The 23,478-nt window shown below is 37.7% G+C and overlaps 1 protein-coding gene across 2 annotated transcripts in view; it reads right to left on the bottom strand.

The window, feature by feature from the left end:
- Positions 1-20,911: 20,911 nt before the first annotated feature.
- The window catches only part of LOC114708345 (cotranscriptional regulator FAM172A-like), a 149,915-nt gene continuing 147,348 nt past the window's right edge, over positions 20,912-23,478 (bottom strand). The window contains exon 6 of one of the 2 annotated variants that reach the window (XM_037211079.1): positions 20,912-23,457. In XM_037211079.1, coding sequence (XP_037066974.1) covers positions 23,206-23,457 — 252 coding nt within the window. In that variant the 3' untranslated portion in view covers positions 20,912-23,205. The remainder of the gene's footprint in view (positions 23,458-23,478) is intronic. The other variant, XM_037211081.1, reaches the window with a different exon arrangement.

The raw sequence follows: 23,478 nt of genomic DNA on the forward strand, positions 1-23,478 counted from the left end.
TTGCACTGACTTTCTGAGAAAATTCTAGAGAAATACTAATTCAAAAAGTATCCTCACTACGGAAATATTCATGACAAAGGTCTTCCAAGATAAATACAAGATAAACAGGAGAAACAAGAAAATTCACAAAGAAACATAAAGTCATAGCTTTTAGACAACAACATTTATAGCAGAAAGCAGAAACAGAATAGATGACCTAATGTGTATTTTACATTCTACATCATTTCAGCTGTTTCTTACAAATCAAAAGAGAGGTAAACATTATCTCTATTCCCTAATACATCGCAGAGATGTTCCAGCTCAAACAGTCACAGTATCTAGGGCCAACATTCCAAACTGAGTTTGTCAGCGGCAAGAATCACGCCCTGCCGACAATATTCTCTAGTAGCACATTGCATGGGATTGCTGCAACGCACTATGGTTTGGAATTTCCACCTTGTTAAATTTGATGGAGTAAAGAGGCATCATCCTCATCTTATAAGTAGAAAAGCAGACTCACATAGATGAACTTCTTTAATTTCCATAAATATTTGGAAACAAGAGGGAAAGCTGGAAGCCAGATGAGTGCATTTCTTTTTCTTATATGTCTAAGTGACTCTGTTCTTCAGTAAATCAATGTTTCTCATGTTTTGTTCCATTTGTTCATTTGCTAAATGAGGGTGATTATAACACACTGGCTCCTCTAACATTTGTCATCTCGTTCCACATCCCATTTTACCATTGGCCTAGAAATGTAGTTCCTTTTGAGGTTTAGCCTCATCCTTTGATTTCCTCGCTGAACTTATCCTCTCCAGCCTCCTTTATAGCTAACTGTGCCCTTTCTGCAGCTCAGCTAACTACTCTCTGTTCCCACATTCACAGCACAGAAAACTATTTCTTCATTGTTAACCTCCAGCTTCTTGACTTCTGTTTTTGTAAACCAGCCAATCATAAGCTGAATTTATCTTTGAACACAACAAAAGGAAAACTCCACCTTCCAAAAGTTTGTAACTAGTGAAATAACTGTTCTTTACCAAGTTGCTAGTAAAAAACAAAACAAAAAAAAACCCAGGCGATTTAGGTGTCTAATTTCATTCTTCCATGTGTGGACATCCAGTTTTCCCAGAACCATCTATTGAAAATGTTACCTTTTCACCAGTGTACACTTTGGCATCTTTGCCAAATATCAGACGGCTGTAGCTACAGGCTTGGGTCTCTTTTGTGCCATTGCTCTGCATGGCTGTTTTATTCCTGTCCCATGCTGTTCTGATTACTATAACTTACTATATATTATAGCTATAATAGATCTGGATCCCTCCAGTGTTGTTCTTTTTGTTAAGGATTGCTTTGGCTATCTGGATTCTTTTATGGTTCCATATGAACTTTAGGATGCTTCTTTCTATAAAGAATATTGTGGATATTTTGATGAGGATTGCATTAAATCTATAAATTGCTTTTGGTAGGGTGCTCGTTTTCAAGATATTAATTTTACCAATCCATGAAAATGGGAGGTATTTCCATTTTCTTATGTCTTCCTCCATCTTTTTGTTCAGAGATGAACTAATCATTGGCCATACTTGCCCATATATGACACCAACAAATATTTTCACTTAGGCAGAGGAAGACACCAATAAAGGAACAAAGAAACAAGAGAATCAAAAGTGAGTAGGAAACACAGGAGGTAAAAGGTTTACGAACACCAAGTGTAGGTAGACTGGGATGGGTTATGCTAACTATAAACTTGGAAAAAAAAATCTAGAGTCACTTGGGAGATGAGCTTCTGATCCATCTGTCGATATTATTTTAATTAATTAAGGAAGGAAGACCTCCACACATACACCCTAAACTGTGGGTGGCATCATTCCTTAGGGAGGGAATTCTGCACTGTATAAGACTGGAAAAAGCAAGAGCCACACATCAGCACATATGTGTGCCTGGTTCTCTGCCTAAGGCTACAATGCAGCTGACCAACTGTCTTACGTACCTATGACGTATCTGCAATGATGGGTTCTAACCAGGAACCCTGAGGCAGAACGAGTTCTTTATCCCTTCAGTTCCTTTTGTAGGGTACTTTATTACAGCAATAGACAAAGAAACAAAATGCATGGTTGGGGCTTCTATTTGACCTTGCTGATCTATTTTTTGTTTTTTAGTCCATACCACACTGCTTTATTCACTCTGTAATATTGCTTGAAGTCTAGCATGGCAACCCTGTAGCATTGTTATTTTTGCTCTCGATTTCTTTGGCTGTTCTTTTGTGGTTCCACACAAATTTATAAGGTTGTTAGCTTGTTTGTTTTTCCATTTCTGTGAAGAATGTCATGGAAATTTTGATTGGGACTGTACTAAATCTGTCAATTTCGTTTGATAAGAGAACTAAGCTAAATGTTGTCAATAAGTTAAAGTGTACAAAGAGAAAAGATGAGGCAAAAAAGAGCCGAGAGAGTAAGGAGAAATTACAAAGAGATTATGCACATAAAGAGGGACATATTCATCTGTATTTTAATACGTTCCCACATAACTCCTTTTTGTAATATTAGAAATTGGAGGATGAGAAAGGGCTTGTTTGTACAGTGAAAATTTAATTATGGACCTCAACTCATTGGTATCCAAGGAAAGAGAGCTGCCATCAGCTAGTCTCCATGAACCCTAATAATTACCCAGTCCCTCCTCATCCGTGCCCAGTGGTCCCCAGCTTGGGCTGCTATCTGTCAGTCAGGAAACACTATTTGTAGCTTATCCTTTCCCAAGCACTGAACTCTTGGCAGCCAGCCACCCACACAAAGCGCACATCTTTAATGTTCTCTAGTACAATCAGACTCTCATGGGGAGGCCTGCAGGTGAGTCTGCCTAACTACCAGGTAAAATATAAGACAGTTCAATTGAATAAGAAACCTACTTATTCTCTCATTTATTATTTATTAGCTACACTGATCTCCACCCTCTCCTTTTCTCTTATTCTTTTCTAAATTTGGGTGGGGAAAACAGCTGCATCTAATTGGAGGTGCTAAAGTATGAATGTGTGACTCAGAACTGACAAGCACTGAGTTGGGACTTTAGTTGAAAACTTGCTAATTTGTGAGTGAAGGTAAGAAGAGAGCTGGAGAGCAAAGGTGAGGAGAGGAGAGGAGAAGAGAGACTGAGACTGCTAATGTCCAGCTGTCACTCATCCAAATACGACATTCTCCGCACATATTATCAAATTCTTGTAGGCAAAGTAGCTCTGCAGTAAACGGGCATTGCCAACCCTTTGGTTGTTTTATACATTGCAAACCCCTGCTTTTTTATTGGAAAGCAGAGTTAGTCCAGCAAAAATTGGGAATTGTGAACAGTTAACAAAATTATCCACTTAAGCTTAAAAACCAGGGTGGCTTCTGGAAATTTACACCTTTGATTCATTTTCTTGAGTTCTGGAAGAAATCAGGCCCTTGCATCGGTGCCACTGGGAAGCTATTCATGCAAAGTAGGAAGCAGAAAATGCTCAACAACTGCTTAAACAGAAAGGAGAGGCCATTTTAGAGCTTGACTCTTCACACTGAGATTTTGTTTGGTTGATATGGTTGTTATAAGCATCCATAATATCCAACGAACCGTCACTACCTTTATATTCAATCCATCCACAGGCAAACATAATGAGATTTAGATGTTTATTCCCAGTATTTACTCTCACCTTCCATAAATAGGGTGGCAGAAGAATTTCTGTCATAACAGAATCCTGGATTTTACACATTTTGAAGTACAATATATCTCTGCAAATCATAATGAGTATTAGTGAAATATATCAACACGCACATTACCTCTGTGGCTCCCTTAAAATCTCTAGGTTGGGATATCTGAGTATATCATACATAATTTCTGCAATTTTTTCCTACTTTTAGGTGAGTAGAGTTAAATATCTAGTTTAAATCTTAGCCTATGCTAATACATTAATAATAGATGAGCCAAAAAAATACCCGCCCTGTAGTGATATTTTGTTTGTGGTCTAACAAATAAAACTTACCTGGAGATCAAAGAAGTAAAGCAGCCAGTCATTAGAAAGACTTTGTACCTCTAGGACTGAAAAGGCTGAGTTCCTGTCTCCACCCTGCCTTATCACTTCCTCTCTCCACCCAGCCATATCACTTCCTGTTTCCTCCTCCCAAGTGCTGGGATCAAAGGCATGAGAGCCCAGGTGCTGGGACTAAAGGTGTGTGCCACCACTGCCTGGCCTCTAGTGGCTAGCACTCTGATCTCCAGGCAAGCTTTATTTGTTAGAGCACAAACAAAGAATCACCACACCACACCATTAAACTAATATTTCATAAAAGTTCCAAGGTCTAAACATGTAAGATCCTTACATTACACAATGTCAACAGGTGGTCTATCTAGTGTACAAAAAGAAAGGCTGTTTTTGTTGTTGTTTTGCTAATACCGTTTTTTTCTAATACTCTCTATGTTTTTAAGTAAAAATAATTACAATGTCTATCCACGTTAAAATGTTTATACCATTGGAACTATATACAAAATCAAGTTTTGAGTCATGTAACAAGTACTACACACTGTAAAATAATTTTCTTTACATATCTATAGCTTTTCAGTTTTACTAGAACTAATTACTGTTAAATAAATGATTCGGGGATGTCAGAAGTGACTCTCAGGGAATGCTTCACAAGGCCTCACTCTTCTGAATTATAGTCTAGAACATCTGTTTAGCAATCTGGCAAGCAATATGTAGCCAAAACAGTGCATTTCATCTGTGGGTGCTCAAGCAGACCTCAGGAATGTGACAGCTGGCTATTTGCCTATAACCTTTATGCTGCAAAAAAAATTCCGCACGCAAGAGAAAATAGTGCAAAATAAGTGTGCCAACACCGGAAACATTGAGTGTATAAAGAAAACAAGTTGCTTTAGGAAAGTTAAGAATATTAGCTATTTTATGCCAAAGGAAGCAAAAAAAAAATTGTTAAAAGAAGTTTAATCTCCTCAGAATGTCAGCCAGCAGTTACAAGTCACTTCACGTACACTCTTAAAGCAGACATGGACATGAGTTTGGAGGATGTCCACAGAAGACCTGGCAAGCATGACTATACAACATTGCCCTGTCACACACCAGCAGCCTCAACCTGGCATCACCAGTCAGCAGACTATAATATCCATATTATGAGACAGGAAAATGACACTTAGATGAGCTAAACTAAGAATTGACCTTGGGATTTTTTTTTTAACTAGGTATCACAAATTCAGAAACCTTAAAACATAGTAGTACCTTATTATTTACAGGGTCAATACTGACCACCAACCACCAAGAAATCACAGATACCCTGTAAGACTTCCAACTTCCAATGGGATTTGAAACTTCCTATCGTTAATCTTTCCATGAAATTATAAGCGACTTCAAATTTGAATGTAATGAGCTTTACACTACATAGGTGATGACAAAGCATTCTTATGGGCATGTGAACTGAAAAACTATAGCTACAATACAGACAACAGAAATAACTGCTGTGTGTAAAACTGAAAGCTGTACTTGATGCATCAGTGAGAGTCAGAAACAACAACCGACAAATCCTGCAGTCACATTTGTATAATTGTGTAACTCATCCCAACCAATGGTCTTTCTGAGCATGCCCACGCTAATCTTAATTCTTACACAGTAGAACACACACAATGGGCCACACTTTTCTCTGTCAGATTCCTTCCTCATCACTGTGATGGAATCACTGACAGACAAGGGAGGAGAATGGCATTTTGACTCAGTTTCATGGAATGTAGTCCTGACGACAAGAAAGGCAGGGCATCCATGGTGATCCTTTTATTTCTCTATTGATTTGAAGATTTTAAATTTGAATTGCATGTATGTGTTTGTCTGTGACTGCATGTGTGAACATGATTGCATGTATCCACAGAGAGAGTGTCAGATACTCTAGAGCATAGTAACAGGCACTTATGAACCACCCAATAAGGACGCTGGAATCAAACTTGGAACCTCTCCTAGAACAGCACATGCTCTTAACCGCAGAGCCATCTTTCCAGGCCCCAGTTTGGGTGATTCTGTCCTCGGCAGCAGCAGCTTGCACAGCTTCTCCACATTTTGGTAGACAAGATACAAAGAACCTGGACCAGAAGCAAGACTTGGGCTATAATCCTCCAAATCCATGCCCTGGTGATTGACAACTACCAGCCAAGCCACTGACACTAGAGCTTCTGTAGCCTCTCAAAACTGCACCCAAAGCAAGGGAGCCCGTGTCCAAACACAGAGACTGTGGAGAAGGCGCCACATTCAAATCGAAACACACAGCATTGCTTTGACTGAAATTATACCAGGGACACAAAAGTGACTCACAGAGCGTAGAGCGTAGTTTAGCTTTCACAGTGTTTGCCTAGCAGCCAAGAAGCTTTGCGCTTGACTCCTCAGCACTGCAAATACTGAGAATTGTGGTGCACACCTATAATTCCAGTACTCTGCAAGAAGATCATAAAATCAAGGACATCCTTGTCTACAACATGCATGAGTTTAAGGCCATCCTGGCTTAAACATGAAAAGACCCTGCCTTAAATATGAAAAATATAGACTAAAGTGCTTACATATAAATAGAACAGTGAAAAATTCCAACAAGCAAAGATTAGAAATAAGGCTTCAGATATTAGTTTCATAGTCCTTGAGATCAACGGAGGTAGGAGACTCCAAATACCAACAAAAATGCAAGAGTAGGAACAATATAGAAAGAGAATAGGCTGAGTTCAGGCTTAGCAAAAATTTTTATTAATACTGAAATCCATAAAGGAGAAAGCCAAAGTCTGTGGTTACCTAGAATAAGCTTTGAATTGATCTCAAATGAGCTTAATCAGCTATTGTCCATAAAATACTCCAAATGACGAGCTCCCTTGCACATATTTCAATTCTAATATTAAAAATATTTTCTCTTAGATTTTTAATAACAATATTATACACGGAAAAAAGTGCACAGTTACTCAGCACATAGCTCAATAACTTCACTAAGCAAGTATGTTCCCAAGCAAGCATATTTTAAAAGGAATACCTTAGGCTAACGTGGCTTTTTTAAAGGTCTTTTGTATTATTTATTTTTCTTCATACTCCATCCTCTACCCTGCCCTGGCAACCCCACCCAACTTAATTTTTCTTGTTCTAATATTCCCAATTCTCTCTTTACACCACCAGCAGTCACTCTGATGCTTTAAAGTCTTGCCCATGGTCTACACACACACACACACACACACACACACACACACACACACACACACACACACACACACAAAATGCCAAGTGTTAAATGGAGTTACTCTATAACTAGGAAATGATCCTCCTTCTAGAAACCACAGACTATCAAATAAAAAGCGCAGTGCCACAAATGAGTTACTACTTTTGGAGTTACTGGTCAATGAGATCACATAGACCCCTACTACCACCACCCAAAATTACAGGATATGGCTATTGCTGTTCGTTATCCTCCAGAACTAGAATGGTAAGACTTTACTGCTGAATCCCCCATTAACTCAAGTTGTATACCACAGAGAAAGAGAATTGATACCATCCTGGAAGCTTTAGCTCTCCTAGCTCCTTTCATAGTGCTAGAAGGTGCTATAGACATAATGGAAGAAGGAAAGTAGGAAAGTAACCATCAATCTTACCCAGCTGTGACCCCTCTGTGCTACATTAATGACTGACTCAGCAAGAAATGCACACTAGTGTAATAGTGGCACAAATGTTATAGGAGTAACCAAACACTCTTTTTTTATTGCATTTAAGTCTTGTTCCACAAGATGAAATGCATATGGTTATGAGTGCCAAGAACCTGTGACTAGAAAGACCACAGACCCTATTACTATTAATCTGCTGAATGGACACAGTATTAAACTAACTCCTAATGACTTGATCACTAATCCCCATAAACTAGTTCATTTCTCAACTCTCATCACAGAAGTTCATGACTTATGCAGAGACCTACAACTAGTCATCATGCAGTGAATAAGAGACTATAGAGTGCTCAGTCCTAAAAGAGACATCTACACCTTGTATTCTCCTTCCAAACTCAGGAATAATCATGAAATAGGGGATAGAGCCAAAGCAGTAAATGACTGCATCAAAGTAGTGTTTCCTGGATACAGCAAGTGGTGCACACTATGAATACATACACATTCACAGTTACGGCAGCGGATCTGCACAAGATCACACTAGACAAAAATCCCTGCATACAAAGGGGAAATGGCCATAAAGTCCCAGTTCTGAAGAAGGAGATATTGACAACAGACAGCTACTGGGATAATCGGTTTTCTATAAGGGCCATGGCAGGCCAACCATGATCTAGTAGATGCCCCAATAGCCATGAGTATGTGGGCATCACAAATTGGACTCAATAAATTATTATAAAAATATATGATATGGGAGTAAAGGAGAAAGAATGGACCTGGGAGTAATTAAGGGGAGGAATGGAGGATGAATATGATCAAAATACATTATATGGAATTTTCAGAGAATCAGAAGAAATATTTTTGAAAAAAAATCCTCTGATGATCACTTCAGTACATCACTCCCTTACATATTCATTCCATCTTCATTTCTAATACTGTACATGAGTTTTGCCCATTTTTGAACTTTATCTAAGTGAAATTTTAGCCACACTATTTGTGATTGGCTGTTTTAACTCAAAAGGTAATTTGAGAGCTTCATCTAAAATATTCTAAGGAGTTGTATAAGTTTGCTCATTTCACTGCAGTAAGGATTGTGTTATACAAATACAATTAGATACAATATAATTAGAATTCATAACTAGAACTTAGAAACAAAATATTTGAAAATAATATTGATGATGGTAAAAACAGAGAAAGCTTTAATTTTTAGCTACATGAATAAAGATCCTATGTTTGATAAAAAACAGTGGTGTACTGAAACTACCTCATTTGGGTTCATGAAAATCAACTGTTCAAATTCAGGAATTTAAGAGTTTTGCAATTAGACAAAAATCAATATCTAAACACACACACACACACACATACATACACACACACACACACACACACACACACACACAGCAAAAAAAAAAAAAAAAAAAAAAAAAAACCTAATAGATTAAAAGAAAAAGCAGGGAAAAGCCTGGAACACATTGGCACATGAAAAGACTTTTTGAACAGAACACCATTAGCACAGGGCACTAAGATCAACAATTAATAAATGGGAGCTCAAACTGAAAAGTTCACAAAGCAAAGGATAGTGTTACTCAGACAAGGTGGTAGTCTGCAGAATGGGAAAGAATTTTTACCAACTATACACCTGATAGAGGCCTAATATCCAAAATACACAAAGAACCCAAGAAACCATGTATCAAGAAAACAAATATCCCAATTAAAAATGAGGTACAGACCTAAGCAGAGAATTCTCAACAGAAGAAACTCAAATGACCGAGAAACATTCAAAGGAATGTTCAACATCCTTAGCCATCAGGGAAATGCAAATCAAAACCACTTGGAGATACACCTGTCAGAGTGGCTAATAATAACACAAGAGACAGCTCATGCTAGGGAGGATGTGGAACAAGGGGAACACTTAAATATCGATGCTGGGAGTGCAAACTTGTACAGTCATTATGGGATCAGTGTGGTGGTTCCTCAGGAAGATGAGACTCACTATCTTAAGATTCAGCTATACCACTCTTAGGCATGTATACAAAAGATGCTTCATCCTACTACAGAGATACATGCTGCTCAAAAATGTTCATTGCTGCTCTATTCATAATAGCCAGAATTGGAAACAACCTAGATGTCCCTCAACAGGAGAATGGATAAAGAAAATGTACATTGACACAATGGAGTACTACTCAGATGCTAAAAAAAGAGAAAGACATCATGAAATTTGCAGACAAATAAATGGAACTAGAAAAAAAAAAAAAACACATCTCAGACCCAGAAAGATAAATGTAGTATGTATTTGCTTATATGTGGGTATTAGCTATGAAGGCAATGATAACCAAGCTAAAATCCATAGAACCACAGAGATTAGATTACGTATAGAGTAAGAGATTAAAGGGAACAGATATATCTCCTTAGAAATGCAAATAGAATAGATAGTTGTGAATAGATGCGAAAGAGGCTAGTATGGGAGGATAAATTCTTAACATTTATGGACAAAACACAAGGGCACCCAAGTTCATAAACCAAACACTATTACAGTTTATGTCTCATATTGGCCTTCACACACTGATAGATGGTGACTTCAGTACACCATTCTCTCCAATAGACTGGTCATCTAGACAAAAACTAAACAGAAATGCTGGAGGTACAAGATGTCATAAATCAAATGGACCTAGCAGGTATTTATAGAACATTTCACCCAAACACAAAAGAAAATAACTTCTTCTCAGCAGATCATGGAACATTGTCCAAAATTGATGACATACTTGGACACAAAGCAAGTCTGGACAGACACAAAATAAACAGACAAACAAACAAATAAAACCCTGCATCCCAGCTGATCACTATGAATTAAAAATGGATACCAACAACAACAGCAACTTTACCAACTCCTACAAGATGAATAAATCCCTATGAAGTGAGTCAAAACAGAAATTTAAAAAAAAAATTAAAACCTTTTTAGGATTCAATAAAAATGAAAATAAGACACATCCAAATCCATGAGACACAAAGAAAGCGGTTCTAAGGGGCAAGTTTATAGCACTAAGTGTCTCCTATATCAAAATATTAGAGCGCTCTTATATTAACAACTTAACATCACACTTGAAAGCCCTAGATAAAAAGAAGAAATAACACCCAAAGGTCAAGAAACAACCAAGCTCATGGGTGAAATCAACACAATAAAAAAAAGAAAGAATAAATGAAACAAAGAGTTGATTCTTTAAGTAAATCAGTAAAATTGTTAAACCTACACACAAATTAACTAAAAGACAGAAGGTGACGATCCAAATTAATGAAATTAAGGACAAAAAAGAGGATATCACAATAGACACCAAGGATTCTAGATAATCTAAATGACATACTTTCAAAAATCTGTGCACCACACAAGAAAATCTAAAATAAATGGATAAATTTCTTGATATAGATGACCTACCGAAGACAAATCAAGATCAGATAAGTAGTTTAAACAGACGTTAAAGCAGTAATTAAACATCACCCAATGAAAATACTCTCAGGGCCAGATGAATTCAGCCCACAATTCAATCAAAACTTCAAGGAAGAATTAATGCCAATAGTCTTCAAATTATTCCACAAATAGAAAGAGAAGGGACATTGCCTAATTATCTAACTACAAGGCAATAATATATAAACCATACAAAAACCAAACACGGAAAGAAAATTACAAACCAATTTCTTTTACTAACACAGATGCAAAAATTCTTAATTAAATATTTGCAAATCAAAACCAAGAACATATTAAAAAAAAAAAACACTATCCATCATGATCAAGTAGGCTTCATCCCAGAGATGCAAGTATGGTTCAACATACATAAATTGATAAATGTAATACACCATATATGAACATACTGAAAAACAAAAACACATGATTATCTCATTAGACATAGTAAAGAATCATGACAAAATCCAACACCCCTTCAAGATAAAAGTCTGGAGGAGATAAGGGATACAAAGGACATACTGAAATATGATGAAGGAAATTTACAGCAAACCCACAGCAAACATCAACATAAATGAAAAGAAATTCAAACCATTTCAACTAAAATCAGTAAAGTAGACAAGGCTGTCCACTCTCTCCATACACATTCAATAGAGTAGTACTTGAAGTCTCAGCTAGGGCAATAACAGAACTGAAGGAGATCAATGGGATACAAATAGGAAAGAGAGAAATCACAGCTCTATTTGCAGATGATATGATTGTATACATAAATGTCCCCTAAACACCACCAGGAAACTTTTACAGCTGATAACACTTTCAGCAAAGTTGCAGGATACAAAATTAACATGAAAAAAGTAGGTTTTTTTTTTTTATATAAATGAGAAATTGGAAAACAATATTCTCAAAATAGGCTCAAAAAATTAAACTATTTTGGGCTAACTCTAATCAAGCAAGTGAAAGATACGTATAAAAAAAACTTTAAGACATTGAATAAAATTGAAGAAGGTATCAGAAGATGGAAAGGTCTCCCATGCTTATGGATACATAGGACTAATATATTGACCAGCCATCCTACCAAAAGCAATCTACAGATTCAATGCACTCTTCATCGAAACACCGTTCTTCACAGAACTTGAAAGGACAAATTTTAGCCATATATGAAAACACAAAAACACAGGGCAGCTAAAATTATCCTGCATAATAAAAGAACTGCTGGAGATATCACCATCCCTGATCTCAAGATGTACTACAAAGCTACAGTATTAAAAACAGTATGGTGTTGGCATAAAAACAGACATGTTGATCAATGGCATCGAGTTGAAAACCCAGACATAAATCCACATACCTTTGGACATTTGATCTTTTTATTTTTTTTTCACTTTTATCCACACATCTTTACTTGCAAGTGTTCATCACAGAGTCATTGGTCCGGTTGCAGGCCTCTGGCTTCCACTATACTATGGCTGCTGGGCCCTCACTGGGACTCCTCCTGGATATCCTTCTGTTGCCCTGTGTCATGGAGATCCTGCAGCTTTGGGTCTGCAGGACCAGCCCCTTCACATGCTCCAGCAGGTCACAGATGGGGTGGGCCCACACATTACCCCGGTTCTGGGCCTGGGTAGTTGCAGAGTTGGTCAGCCTGTCAGCTCTCCCCTGTCCTCACCACCAGGGTGAGCTCTCCTGCACTGTCCCGGTGAGTCTATCCCTTGCAGCAGTAAGCAAGGGGTGGGGCCGGTTCTCCTGCTTTCAAGTCCTCAGGGCCTGATCCACACACCCACACCTTCAGGGCCAGCTCTACCATGCTGCCCAGCTGAGGTGTAGGGGCCGCTCTCCTGAGTGCTGCAGCTGATGAGGGGCAGGACCAGCTCTCCCCCTGGCCTCGGGTATTGATGGTGCAGGGGTGGGGGTTGGGGGTGGAAAGTGGGGTGGGGGGCAGGGGGAAGAATCTCTCCCTTGCCCATGTCGCCACATGACATATGAGTAATGGGGACAGCTCCCCGATGCTCACAAACTTTGGGGCTGGTTCATCCACACCTCTGTCAACAGGATCAGCTCTATTGTGCTGTCCAGGTGAGGTGCAGGAACAGCAAGCTGGTGGTGGCCAGGGACAGCTGGGAAACTTCCTCAAAAGTGATTGGTGTGGGAGGACCCAGACCACCGTGGACAGTACCACTCTTCGGCAGGTGGTCCTGAGGTGTTTAAGAAAGGCTGGGCCAACCGTAAGAAACAAGCCAGGAAGCAGTGTTCTTCCATGGCCTCTGTTTTGGTTCCTGCCCCTTTCATGATAGACTGTGGCCTGAAATAGGTGAGACAGTTGATTGGCTTGATCTGTTTGGGAGGCATCCAGGCAGTGGGACCGGGTCCTGTTCTCATTGCATGAGTTGGCTGTTTGAAACGTGGGGCTTATGCAAGGACACTTGGCTCAGCCTGGGAGGAGGGGACTGGACCTGCCTGGACTGAGTCTACCAGGTTGATCTCAATCCTCAGGGGAGTCTTTGCCCTGGAGGAGATAGGAATGGGGGGTAGGCTGGGGGAAGGGGGGCGGGAGGGGGGAGAACAAGGGAATCCGTGGTTGATATGTAGAATTAAATTATATTGTAAAATAAAATAATAATTAAAAAAAGATGCCCATTAAAATAAATGTCACTCAACCGGTTTGAAATGGCCAGCAAACGTTCTCCAGTCCGGCTGTATATCAGGAAGTCAGGGCAGCCCAGAGGAAAGTGTGGATGGATGCTCATCAGGTGCCACATGACGTTTCTGATTTCACTGCTCAACAATCATGTGACTACGGTGGTGAGTGCCTAGCCTGCTGTCAGCCATCAGGGGCCCAAGAAGAAAGGAATACGCTTGCTTTAGTTTGCTCTCTGTTGTGAAAGACGCTATTCCAAAAGCAGCAGCAGTGTGAGGAGGAAAGAGTTTATTTGCCTCACAGGACATTTGATCTTTGATAGAGAAGTCAGAAATTCTGATTGGACAAAACACAACATCTCCAACAAATGGTGCTAGTCAAACTGAATGACTACATGTACAAGAATGCAAAGAGAATCATACAAATCAGGTTACACAAAAGTCAACTCCAAGGGGATCAAGGACCTCAATGTTTAAGTCTAGATACATTGAATCTGAATACAGTGAAGAGAAATTGGGGAACAGTTTTGAACTCACTAGCACTTAAGACTTTCTGAACAGTATACCACCAATAGCACAGACATTAATAGTAACAATTAACAAATGGGACCTCAAGAAACTGAAAAGCTTCTGTAAGGCAAAAAACATCATTCAGTCAAAGATGCAAGCTACAGAATGATAAAAATATTACCAATTCCATATCCAAATGAGGGATAAAATCTAAAATATACAAAAACTCAAAAACCTGGACATCAAGAAAACAATTAAAAATGGAGTGCAGATGTAAACAGAGAATTCTTAATAGAGGAAATTCAAATGGGTGAGAAACAAAAATGTGTTCAACATTCATAACCATCAAGTAAATGCAAATCAAAACTACTCTGAGATTTCATTTTATACCAATCAGAATGACCAAGATCAATAAAAACAAATGACAGCACATGCAGTCAAGGATGTGGAGAAAGGAGAACTCTCTTCCATTGCTAGAGTGAGTGCAAACTTGTACAGCCACCACAGAAATCAGGGATGTGGTTCCTCAGGGAGCAGGGAGTAGATCTACCTAAAGATCTAGCTATACCTCCCTTGGGCATATATCCAAAGGACTCTACATTCTACTTCAGAAACATCTGCTCATCAATGTACACTGCTGCTCTATTCATAACACCAGAAATTGGAAACAACCCAGATGTCCACCAAAGGATAAATGGAAAGAAAATGTGGTACATTTATACAATGAAATATTACTCAGTCATCAAAAAATGACATCATTAAATTTGCAGGGAAATGGATGAAGATAGAAAAAAATCATTCTGAGTAAAGTAACCCAGATCCGGAAAGACAAATGAGGTATGTACTCACTTATATGTGACTGAGAGTTGTTAAGTCATTGATTTAAAAAAAAAAAAAAAAAGCTACAGTCTGTATAATCACAGATTGTTAGGTATAGAGTAAGGATGAATCTTCCTAGCAAGAGGAAACAGAATAGACAGTTAGGGATGGATAGGACCTGGGAGGACAAGAATGAGAGGGTCAAACTGGGAGGAGCTGGGGAGAGAGGGGGTACAGGAAGGGACAGCTAAAACTAAGGGCCATCTGAGGGGTGGCACAGAAACCTAATACGGTAGAAACTTCATAAAATATATGCATAGGTGAAGAATTACTTCTCTGGCAGCCAAGAAAAATTATTTTTAAAATGAAGAAGTTCAAATTTGCATGTAATTTAGAAATCAAAAGGCCAAACTACAACTGAATTATCTCTTATGTTAAAATGGTGACTAATCATTATAAAGTTCATTACTTTCTCTCTTTATCTTAATTTAAAAAAATACAAACCTAGGTTTTCCTTGAAAGTTATGAGTGATAAGGGACAGCCACAGGAAGAGGAAGCCACAAGGCCTGTTAAAAACTGTCATAAGCCAATGAGATGACTCAGCAAGAAAGATCTTACCACCAAGCCTGATGACTTCAGTTTGAATCCTGGCATTACACACTGGAAGGAAAGAAAGATGTCCTCTAAATTCCACATGTGATAAGGCATACCCATGGATGGACATGAACGCGCGCGCACACACACACACACACACTGAATACTTTGTTTAAAGAATGGTATGATAATATCAGCATGCTGTTATTGCGAATTCTGCCCTTTACTCCAGAAGGAGCTAGAGGTCTAGCATAATCCCCGCTAGTAAATTAGTTCAGCAATACAGTCAGTCATGAAGAAAGAACTATCACAGAACAGGTCATCATATGCACCTCAGAAACAAAGACCACAATTCCATGAGGTAAGTGGACTTTAAAACTGAACTGTCTTGAAGGGGTAGAAGGTAATGATGCACCTGCCACAGGTCACAGGTAGGTCTGCCCTCTGCCAGGAGCTGAAGTCATAGAGGAACAGGCTGTCCTCAGCACCTCTTTCCTAACACTGTAAATGTCATCTCATTGTTTTCTTAGAGGGCACAGGGGCTTCTGTGGCCTCATACTGTGTGAATTCAGTAATGTGTTGAGTTTCTAATCTTTTGGGTAAATTTTACTTCATCTTTTCATGATCTATATTATAGAAATATATATTCTTTAATTATTTGTAAAATTTCCTTCACAGTCTACTTTTGAAATTTGGAACTTGTAATTTTGGCTTCAACCTGTTGTTTAATAGCCCACATTCAATCAGATACAAAGGCTTCAACTGTCTTAAAATTTTAAGAGGTCAACTTTGGTTATTTAAATTAAACCTCTTGTTATGTGAGAAAAATAAGTATCTAAAGGAGATGGTTGTAATTCTATATTTAGTCATTGACTTAATGTTAAAAATTATTAAAAATTATATTAAAATAACATTTAAATACATTACAGAAAATCTTTTTAAATATAAAAGGAGAACATCTTCAGAGTTAAAAGTAAAATACAAACAAGAAAAGCTGGGAAGAAACTCAAGGAATATGATGATTTCTTGCATAAACATCTAGTGATACTTCTGTAGTAGTTGAAGATGTGTTAGGTTGTAAGACAGGCATTAGCATGTTTGGATCCCATACAGCAGGGGTTTCTCTCTCATCATCGGTTTTGCCCCTTCTGGAGATTTACAATATACTTTGATTGACTGTGGCTGTCATGGTGTGTCTGTTGCAAAGTGAAGCTTCCTTGACACTGGGTGAGAACTGCACTCACACATGGGTATAGGATCCGTATTTAGAAAGCAGTTAGGGATGATGCCGGTTTACTCAGTGGTGGTAGAGGCTCTCCTATGATCCATGACTTCACGAGCCTTCGGCAGCTGGCTAGGTTCTCCTCACCAGACACGATTTGGGATGTGGGAAGAATATGGGAGGAGATGAAGGAAGGGAACCATGATCTGAACAGATTGTACGGAAAATGTTACTTATTTTCAAAAAATTGTACTTAATAACTTTTATGTACTTCAGTCAGAAATCATACTAAAAATATAGTGAAAAATAAAAAGGAGGGTTAGTATTCATTCATAGACAAAGCAAAGAGGCAAAAGCAGATGATATGGATGTGGATAAGTGTGTGAAGACTGAATGGAGACATGACTGCTTGCTTGGTCATACATTAGAAACTCAGTTAGCTTCCTGCAAAGGCAGACAGTAACTAAGAGTCTCCAACCTACCAACAGAAATCCAAAATTACTCAGAAATTGAGCACCTCTTACCTTAGAAAGTAAAGGTTTTCTTCACACCTAAAAACAGGGACAATAACTATAAATTCTTGAATGGTATCATTACAGCTCTCTCACCAAAATAACCAAATCAAAACCCCCAAATCAAAATCTTACACTTTGTGGCTAGCACTACAAGAAATAAGAGTTCTGTCCCTCCCAGAGCATGAGAGAGAGGTAGTCTGGCATACTACCATGAGAGCAGAAAATAAAGAGAAAGAAACAGAGCTGAAATCGGGTGAGATAAGCAAAAATATCTTCATAACAAATAAAAAAAGGCTCCATTCCAAACTGTGACAAAAAAACCAAAAATTCTAGAGAATGGTTAGGGATAAAGTAACTATCATTTCGGGAAGTGGAGGAAATACAGATGAAAATAAAAGCAGAAGGCTGAGACAACTAGAGGTATACTCTAGCATCTCATAACACAGAATGAGATTCAGAAAGAAGACTGAAATCATTAGAAACAACACAAACAGTAGCACAAATCTGCTGACTGTTCATTTGCTTACAGATGTAGTTCCATTATATAAACTGTATCAACTCACACATGCGATGCTGCTTTCGCTTGCCCAGGGCTGGGCTCACAGGTATCACCATCCCTACTAGGAAACATCTTCAGACCTATATGACCTGCTTCTTAACACCTGAGACAGGAATGGGAGCTTTCACAGAAAAGGATGAAAGGTACTGAAACTTTAAACTACAACATTGAATGATATAGAAGAACAAAGTTTTCATATTGCAGAATAAAAATTATTTTAGCTTAAAGGATAATAGCTAATTAATTACTAAAATGAAGTGAACAAGTAGACTTACAGGAAATTTTTAAGAAAGAGGTTTCAAAATTTATTTTCAGCACTTTGGAAAGGGTTCAGTAAAGTATTTGTGCAAGCACGAGACCAGAGTTCATATCCTTACACCCATAGAAAACTTTTGAGCACTGTGGTGCATGCCTATGGACAAGGGGATCCCAATAGTTTGCTGACCAGTCTAGCTGAATTAGCAAGCTTCCACTATCTGTCACACACAAAAATAATGTGGAGTATTACTGAGGAAGAAATGTGGCATTGACCTCTGGACACATTTAAACATGTTTAAACACATGCCCTTGTACACACATAAGTATATATATGAACACATACACATGCATACGTCACACACACACATTTATTTTCTATTGATCCTCTGGTGGCTCCAATGAAGAAGGACATATATCAAGAAAGCAAAGGATCCAGGAAACAACTAAGGCAGTCTCAGAGTGATAGAGAGATAGCCCAACAAGAAAGGGGCAGGTGAAGTTTGGAAGAGTCTACAAGAAACCAAACAGTTCTCAGATGAAGAACTTTGGCCAGGAGATCATCTGGTTAAACTTCATCATGTTACAAAATTGCTGAGAAGACAATGGACATTCAAAATATCCATTATTATAAAGGACATAAAAATTAAAAAGTTATCAATTCTCATTTTTCATTACATCCAAATCCTAACTTCTACAAATACTACTGCCACCAAGTGCATCGCATCAATTATGCCCAATGAGTAAAACGTATATAATGGCTCTATTTATGGGTTCTTCATCTGTGGATTGATTCATCATAGATAAAAATATATTTTAAAACATTTACTCTACAATGAACATGCCCAGACAGACATTTTCCTTATTATTTCCTAAAAATATAGTGTAACAACAAATATTCCCATTGTACTAGGCATTGCATGTATTCCAGAAGTGATGTAAAGCACACAGAAGGATGTGTGTTGGTTGGATACAGAGATCAAGGTATTTTTATAAGTGACATGAGCACGCCTAAATCTTGCTATGCTAATGGAGGAGGTATTTTATCTGGTCTCCAGGTCGAGTCAGTACACATTCTGCCCATCATCAGAATTCTCAGGTTCCAGTAGGACCTTCTGATGAAAAGACAGAGGGCTCAAAGCAACTTATGCTTTAACAAGATTCTAAAACATGAACTATTTTTACTTTACAGATCAATAAATAGCTCTTAAAGCAGTGATTCTCAATCTATGGGTGGTCAAGACCTCCATGGGGAGGTCAAAAGACCCTTTCACAGGGGTCGCCTAAGACTAGTGGAAAACATATATATTTACATTATGATTCACAACAGTAGCAAAATTACAGTTACAAAGTAGCAATGAAAATGATTTTATGGTTGGGGGTCACCACGACAAGAGGAACTGTATTAAAGAGTCAGAGCATAAGGAAGGTTGGGAACCACTGTACTAAAGTGTTTCCCAAATACACTTTGTTTAGTTTTGGTTATTTTGTGAAATTAGGCCTCACTGTGAAGCCCAGGCTTGAACTCATATTTTGCCATCTCAATCTCCAGAGACCTCCACACCCAGCTCTCCTCAACAGTACAACTCAATCAGCCAAAGCAGTAAAAGTAAGGAGTCAGTGAGGTGTCTCCTTAAACTCAAAATGATTTGTTTTAAATCTGTTATTATTTCAGTGCCATCCACTTTACTTCTTCCCTATACACACAGTAACAGAAATGCCTTAAAAGACTGGGGGTGGGGGGAGGTAATTAAAAACAACAAACTTAGTAATTCACAAATTATATAGATGTTGAACCATTGACGTGTGGATATATGATAAACTTTCTTAGCTGAGTTATGTATTATGCAATTAAACACTATTAAACACTAAAAACATGAACCCTGGAGACCGCATAAGCACTTACAGGAAGTTATTTGATTGGCACCATTCCTCCCTAATGAAATCTTAATATATATTTTATAGTTGAGTTCTAAATGCAAGGGATGGAACACCTATCATTTTCTGATCATGACATATGGATTCCAGGAAATTCTGGAGAACTCTTAGATCTCACACTCCCTCCTTGGCCACAGTGGAGCCATAGACTAAAACATAGTATTTTTCTTTTTTTTTTTTTTTTTTTTTTATTTTAAGTAAATTTATTTTACAACATCATTTAGTTCAACATAATAGCCACAGATTCCCCTGTTCTCCCACTCTCGCCCCCTCCCCCTCCCCCATCCCACCCCCCATTCCCACCTCCTCCAGATCAAGGTCTCCCCTGAGGACCGGGATCGACCTGGTAGACTCAGTCCAGCCAGGACCAGTCCCCCCCTCCCAGACCGAGCCAAGTGTCCCTGCATATGTCCCAGGATTCAAACAGCCAACTCATGCAACAAGCCCAGGACCCGGCACCAACACACGGCTGCCTCCCAAACAGATCAAGCTAAATGACTGTCTCACCCGTTCAGGGGGCCTGATGCAGTTGGGGGCCCCTCAGCCTTTGGTTCATAGATCGTGTGCTTAAAAAAAAGATCAAGAGATATAAATAAATTGTAAAAAAAACCATAGGACTCAATCTTTGTTAAACAATAATGTTTATGGTCTCTTAGGTATTGAGTATCATATAAAAATTAAATGTGTAAAATTTTTAAAAAAGCTAAGCTAAGTTAGAATTAGTATTTTATTTGATTTACTACTGACATAGTGAAAATGAAATAAAGCCATTATAATAGAAAAAAAAAAAAAAAAACATAGTATTTTTCATAAAATGCTTAGATATGGCTTCCCTGCTGGAGAGGATTAGAGCAACAGAAAACTGAACACATTCAAATATTTATTGTTTGATTTTGTAGTTGTGTATCCAAAATGTATTTCCAATTTTAATTACAAAATGTATTGTCAGTTTTAGAACGTGGCCCTAGAAATTCCAAACATATATAAATAACCTAGTAAGAATACACATTGCATAGAGATGATAATGTTTTTCCTATAAAATATTAAAATTGACTTTCATAACTGTATGAAAAAGGACAGGAAAAAACAAATAACTACAGTTCACCTTTTCTATACTATAAAAACCTTTCTTGACATGAAATTTCAGTACATAATGAAATAAAAACAGAGCTACCATGTTGAACAGCTAAGAATGGGGCCGCACCTTCCTCCTCACAGGTCTTCCTCTACCTGCTTCCCTAAAAATGCCACACATCCTCCCTGTCCCCAAAGCAGTCAGAACAAGCGAAGACAAAGAGCAGCAAAAGTAACTATCTGGATTTGAAGATGATATATATTTTTAGAAATTCATGATAAAATTCACACAATAAATTTCATATTTAAAAATAAAGAGAATGTAACCAGCTAAAACTAGAGCTTAGACGTGCCATATATTTAGAATCTGTTTTTTCTTTTCAAAGAACCATGACTTACTATGGTTGAGAAATCAAAGCAGAAGTATATTGTTATACTTAAACAATATACTTAAACTATACTTTTTGACTTAAAGTCACAAAGACTGCACACATCAATGGCCTATTCAAACAAAGACATTTCCCCCCACTCAAGATAGGGATTCTTTGTGTAGCCTTGGCTGTCCTGGAACCCTCTCTGTATGTAGATCAGGCTGGCCTTTAACTCACAGAGATCCACCTGCCTCTACCTCCCAAGAGCTGGAATTAAAGGTATGCATCACCACCACCTGGCTCGAGACATCAGACAGTTTCCTCCATTTGCTTTTACCTGAAAACCCTATCAGCAAATGCTCTACAACAGGCAAAGCAGGTGACCTAGAGCAGGGTGAGAAAATCACACGAAACATTTCACCAAGGACTCACTGCTGAGAGCTCCTGATTCCTTTACTACTATTTTCAAATACTTATTGGATTGTACACACAGTTTGGAAATAATGTTCTCTCTAAAACATACAGACACTCACTGTGTTATAACCACAAGTGAGAGCCCTGGACAGAGAGTTCACCACCTTTAACGTAAAATGAGAGACAGTAAAAAACACTAATTCCTGTGTTATTTTAGTATACACTTCAATTTATTAAATGAATATTTAGTTGCCCTGATTTCTTAACTGAATAAGCAGTTACTTCAATTTTTCTAAAACCACAATTAAAGTTAGCAACAAAATAAAAGTTACATGTTTCTTTGCTTTGCACATTTGTGACAAGTGGATAAACAATTAAAAAACTCAATATGCGGCATTTTGAGGACTTGTAAAATCTATAACAAAAATATTCTCTAGGATTTGGCTTAACTATTACTATGATATTGAGAGCAACAGAAAACTGAACACATTTAAATATTTATTGTTTGATTTTGTAGTTGCGTATCCAAGATGTATTTCCAATTTTAATTATAAAATGTATTGTCAGTTTTAGAAATAAAATGGAAACATGGACGCACATACTATTTCTACATACCTTTTCTCCTTTAAATGTTTTATACAATATGACACTTTTTCTGAGGGCTATTTCTTGTTACATGTAAAAGAAACTCATCCTTTGTGATAACTGGCTGCTCACTGTGTAACTTAAGGAGACATTCAAACAATAGCTGAACATTAGAACAACTCTGGACTAGAAAATGACTTATGAAATATGAAATTCTGACATTTTATATGTTTGTTTAACCTTAAAACATTTTATTTGTGGGCATCAAAATACTTTTTAAATGCCAAAAACATTTACTTATTCTACTTTTCCTCACCAGATTCTCCGTGATCATCAAGTTTCCTTTAATTTCTACCCTTATTAGTTTAATTTTTACCCTAAGCAAAGCTTTCCAACTACAGACATGCTTTGTTTTTCTGTCAGAAGTATTTTCATTGTTGATGACTATATATAATAGTTAAACTCATAGTTCATATAGTTAAACAAAGAAAACAGAGAAAGTATTCATTTTAAAGACATTTAAACCTTCTTGTTCTTAATACTCGTATATTTTCCCACATTACTACAAAATAATAAGCATCATATAAGTAAGGTAAATAATGACTTAGTAATAAGATTATGCGTTGAATATACTTATGCAAAAGACATAATAAAATTATAATATACAATAAACAGAACTATAAAATACCCCCCAAACAAAGGAAGTTTCACTTACATCCACAGCTCTCTTAATAAAAGGTATCTGTGTGCCACTGTCCAGATCTTCATTAATAATAAGCCTTCTAGCCCACTGACCTGCCCTGACAACACCACTACCATGAATTAAAACCATCAGTTTCTGTGGATTTGTCAAAGCATCCTCACTCATAAAGATAAAACTCTTTGGTTCACTGTCAGTGGCATCTACCTGTAATCAAAAAAAATTAAA

Source organism: Peromyscus leucopus, chromosome 15 (assembly GCF_004664715.2).
Source record: "Peromyscus leucopus breed LL Stock chromosome 15, UCI_PerLeu_2.1, whole genome shotgun sequence".
Classification (NCBI taxonomy): domain Eukaryota; kingdom Metazoa; phylum Chordata; class Mammalia; order Rodentia; family Cricetidae; genus Peromyscus; species Peromyscus leucopus.